This window comes from Diaphorina citri, unplaced genomic scaffold (assembly GCF_000475195.1).
Source record: "Diaphorina citri unplaced genomic scaffold, Diaci psyllid genome assembly version 1.1 scaffold1323, whole genome shotgun sequence".
Lineage (NCBI taxonomy): Eukaryota > Metazoa > Arthropoda > Insecta > Hemiptera > Psyllidae > Diaphorina > Diaphorina citri.
In genome coordinates, this window is record NW_007378751.1 from 54,986 (window position 1) to 59,587 (window position 4,602).

The 4,602-nt window shown below is 38.7% G+C and overlaps 2 protein-coding genes across 2 annotated transcripts in view; both read right to left on the minus strand.

Moving 5' to 3' along the window:
• Positions 1-4,602, minus strand: part of LOC103515335 (excitatory amino acid transporter) — a 31,841-nt gene that overhangs the window by 18,809 nt on the left and 8,430 nt on the right. The gene's annotated exons all lie outside the window — the stretch shown is intronic.
• Positions 968-1,622, minus strand: LOC113469975 (putative sodium-dependent excitatory amino acid transporter glt-3). Its single transcript, XM_026828074.1, has 2 exons — positions 1,570-1,622; positions 968-1,225 (listed from the first exon to the last, which is right to left on the minus strand). The coding sequence occupies exons 1-2, from the start codon at positions 1,620-1,622 to the stop codon at positions 988-990; spliced, it is 291 nt and encodes a 96-aa protein (XP_026683875.1). The 3' UTR covers positions 968-987.

Consider the following 4,602-nt stretch of genomic DNA (forward strand, 5'->3'; position numbering starts at 1 on the left):
TTAAAAAAAATCTTTTCGGATTATTTATTATTTTTGACGATCTTTACGAAAAAAATACATTTGGACAGTTATATTTTTCATGAGAATCATCAATTGTGAACATCTTATCTTATATTATAAGAACGAGATCCATTCACTCATTCACATTTCACAGTTCACATTTCACATTTCATAGTTCACACACTGATCGCTCTATCTCGATAACCACAACACCTAGAAAGCTGAAATTTGGTATGATTAATTTTTGATCGCTAAAATCTCCATAAGAAATACACAGAGTGCAGAGACTGCGGGAGAGAAATGTTCCGCTCTCGACCAACATTTTGAGTTTCGTTTATGTTTTTAGTTTGATAACTATGCAGCTAATAGGGAGCGCGCAGCGCGACCGTATTTTTTATTATTTTCTACAAGTTCGGCCATGCCTTTTCTACAAGTTTGGCCATGCCTCGGAATGAACTAGCGGGATTCCGGAGCGAAGCGACGGAATTCAGCTAGTAACAAATAGTAACAGAACAGGGTAGGGGTAATAGGTTAGTACTATTGAAATGTGAATAGAACAAATAACAGGGGGTAACTATGGTTAATAGTCCAGTGGTATTAAGCTTGCTTGCAGAGCGGAAGGTTTCGGGTTCAATTTTCATGATCGAATATGAAAAGGTACCTACATATGACCTATCTACCTAAATGATCTTTTTTTTTTTGTGGAGATGTAATAATAGTGCTTATTTATATTGCTCCCTTTACACCATCAGTAGAGAACTCTCATTATGGTGGACAAATTCTCAAAAAAGTCGAGGACGAAATTCCATAATCCTACCCGGATTGAACCCACGAACTCCTGATTACAAGGCGAGTTTCTTAACCACTAAACCATCGAGGCAGGTTATTTTCTGAAGGTGGGCAATCATTTCACCTTCTGTTTGCGTCCCTACATTGAATTCTAACATTATAACCAATGAAGAGTCTAAATAAATAGAATTCTACTCCTTACCTTGAAGCGGTACCGAAGGCCGTGGCGATGGCCTGTCCCATGTTGGCCGTGAACCGGAATGGCCACTCCCTTACAAAGAACGTATACATGGCCGGCAACAAAATAAAGCCATGAATTAGGAGGCCGAGTAGTACAGTAATGAAGTAGAGACCTAACTGTCCTACGGTGTCTGAGAGACTCTTCATGTCTATAATCTTCTCCGCCACCAAGAAGAAAATACCGAACGGGGAGATCCTGGAATAGAATAGAATAGAATAGAAAAATAGAATAAAGTAGAATAATAAAATAGATTAGAGTAGAATAGAATAAAAAATAGAGTAAAGTAGAATAATAAAATAGATTAGAGTAGAATAGAATAGAATAGAATAAAAAATAGAGTAAAGTAGAATAATAAAATAGATTAGAGTAGAATAGAATAGAATAAAGAATAGAGTAAAGTAGAATAATAAAATAGATTAGAGTAGAATAGAATAGAATAGAATAAAAAATAGAGTAAAGTAGAAAAATAAAATAGATTAGAGTAGAATAGAATAGAATAAAAAATCCGGTCCATAACATCCATACGGTTCGGTCCATACCATCCATACGGTACGGTCCATACTATCCATACGGTTCGGTCCATACTATCCATACGGTTCGGTCCATACCATCCATACAAACCACTGAAGAGACGTTTATTAAAGTATGAAAAGTAAAACCCATTGAAGTGGGTACCTATGCCTGTACATATTATATACATAGGTCTACTAAAGCCAGCCACTTACTATCAGGCAGATCTGACAGGTACCTACACCTGATAGTGTGTGTGCTCATCAGTACTGGTAGACCTGACAAGCGAACCTGATCAGGTGTACTTGTCAGGTTTACCTGATAGTGAGTGGCTTACCTAAGAGAAAGAACGGCTCTTTTTTCCGATAAGGCGATTAAGGCGCTTTAACTACGACTCTTCTATTTGAATGTTGGTATCTATATCATTCAAATGGTGAGATAATTTGGAATCCCTAATTCCCTAAACCTCGTGTCCTGCTATCCTTATTTTGAAACACAATTAAGTGGATTAACAGGAATAAATGAATTTCTCTGTTTATTTTACTCCCTGAACAGAACACCGTAACCTAATGAGGACCAAGGACCAGTAGAACGAACTCTTCACAAACAAAATAAAAAACTTGAAAGCTGCGTGATGAATCTGAAATGACGTTAAATTCTGCTGACACAGTCAAGATTTTAATCTTGTTAAAAAGATGAAGAGATATTTAGATCAGTGTCGAATGTGCGAGGTTTCCGGAGAGAAGTTGAATCACCAGATTAGCCCTTTACCGCAGCCGCTTAACACGAGGCCGAAGGAAAAAATATGACCGAGAGAAATCTTTTGTAAACTTTAGGTTCTGTGGTTCTGGGAAAGCCTCAGTAATATGGCTTCGTGACGTAGTGATTAACGTAGCCAAACTCGAGTCGTAAAATTCAGGGAGGTGCATTATTCAGGGAACAACTTTTTGTGACACCCCATAATATGCTTGCTATTTTTTTAAGACCTAGGTACAAGTGGACCCAAAATCAAAGAAGTAGTGCATTTATTATAATTGGCTTCATAAACAAACTCAAACAAAATAAAAAGAATAGGTATTGTAAGAAGAAGAAAAGCTCAAAGGGTTATTGCGAGAAAGAAAGACACGAAATGGGAGGGAAATGGGAAATGAATGAGATACATACAAGAAATGGGAAGAAGAAAAGAGTGAAAAAGGAGGAAGGTAAACGAGAAATGGAGGCAGGGAGGGATAAGTTTGGAATTTTGGAGATGTGAAGACAGCTTCTTTTCCTTTTAATATCATGAACATGTTCATGAGAATAAGAAGAGCATCCATACGGTTCGGTCCATACCTGGACATGTCTATGAGAGGTGTGTGTTTATGATAAAAATCTACATAGCCATCATAACATTCATAACCTCGGTTAGACTCTTAGCTCGGTGGTACCTTAGACTCTTTTAGCTTGCAGCTATACTACTCTGGCAATTGTCCAACAAGTGAAGTACCTGGGACTCGAACGCGGACCTTGGAGCAGGAAAGTTGACAGTCGGGATTTACAGTCAGGCACATCCATACGGTTCGGTCCATACTATCCATACGGTTCGGTCCATACTATCCATACGGTTCGGTCCATACCATCCATACGGTTCGGTCCATACTATCCATACGGTCCGGTCATACTATCTATACGGTTCGGTCCATACCTGGACATGTCTATGAGAGGTGTGTGTTTATGATAAAAATCTACATAGCCATCATAACATTCATAACCTCGGTTAGACTCTTAGCTCGGTGGTACCTTAGACTCTTTTAGCTTCCAGCTATCTGGCAATTGTCCAACAAGAGAAGTACCTGGGACTCGAACGCGGACCTTGGAGCAGGAAAGTTGACAGTCGGGATTTACAATCAGGCTTTGAGTTTTATTCGAGACTGTAGTCCAGTGGTATTAGGCTTGCTTGCAGAGCGGAAGGTTTCGGGTTCGATTTTCATGATCGAATATAAAAAGGTACCTATGACCTATCTACCTTAATGATCTTTTTTTTGTGGAGATGTAATAATAGTGCTTATTTATATTGCTCCGTTTACACCATCAGTAGAGAACTCTCATTATGGTGGACGAATTCTCAAAAAAGTCGAGGACGAAATTCCATAATCCTACCCGGATTGAACCCACGAACTCCTGATTACAAGGCGAGTTTCTTAACCATTATGAACTATGAAAGTATGAACGTACCTAGTATCTAACTCTGGTGGAATTTTCTGCAGAATGTTATCAAAATCAGCATACCAGTCCAGTGAGCAAGGCTCGTGAGTTTTCTACCATTAAAAAATTGAATTCAAGTCGTAAAAGAAGACGTTTTACCCCTCTTCTAAAGGTCATTTCCCCTCTTATAGCGTGGTAGCGCCTAGACTAAGATGAGTTGAAAATGCTGGAAAATTATGAAACTCAATTTCGTGTTAATATAGGCTGAGCGGTGCGGCGCTTCGAACTCTTGGCGTTCGTGCTCGATCTAGGAAATCTGCCATCCTGAAGAGGGGAAATCGTTTCAGTTTTAAAATACACCTCTACTTACGATTCTTTGCTGGATTTCAAGATGGCTCCCACTACGGATCCCGAGAAGACGGCCCTTGTGTCAACACGTCTGTATCAAACATCAAAGAAGATCACCAGAAAACCGACAACATCATGGATCCGAGGCGAGCATTCACTTGAGTGCTTCTATCCCGTCCACACTAGTCAACAGTGTGACCATATTGGGGATTTTGACCCTAGATTTAGGGACTTTTGAAGGTCTCTTGAGACTTTTTTGAGCATCTAGGGTCTAGGGACTTTTTCGTCGAATTTTTAGGGATTTTTGATTTTTTTAGTGACTTCTAGGGATTTTTGGAAAAATTTCCATCAATGTAGAAATTTTCGTATTTCTTTACGACAACCGGCCGGGCCCTACAAATTTGTTACCCCTTGAAATTATTTTTTTAGCTGTGAAATATTGGACAATTTCAATAAGATCTTATTGGAGTAGGTAATGGGTTCAGTGGAGTAGTTTTGGAGCTAAATAAAAGATTTTTAATAATAATAAT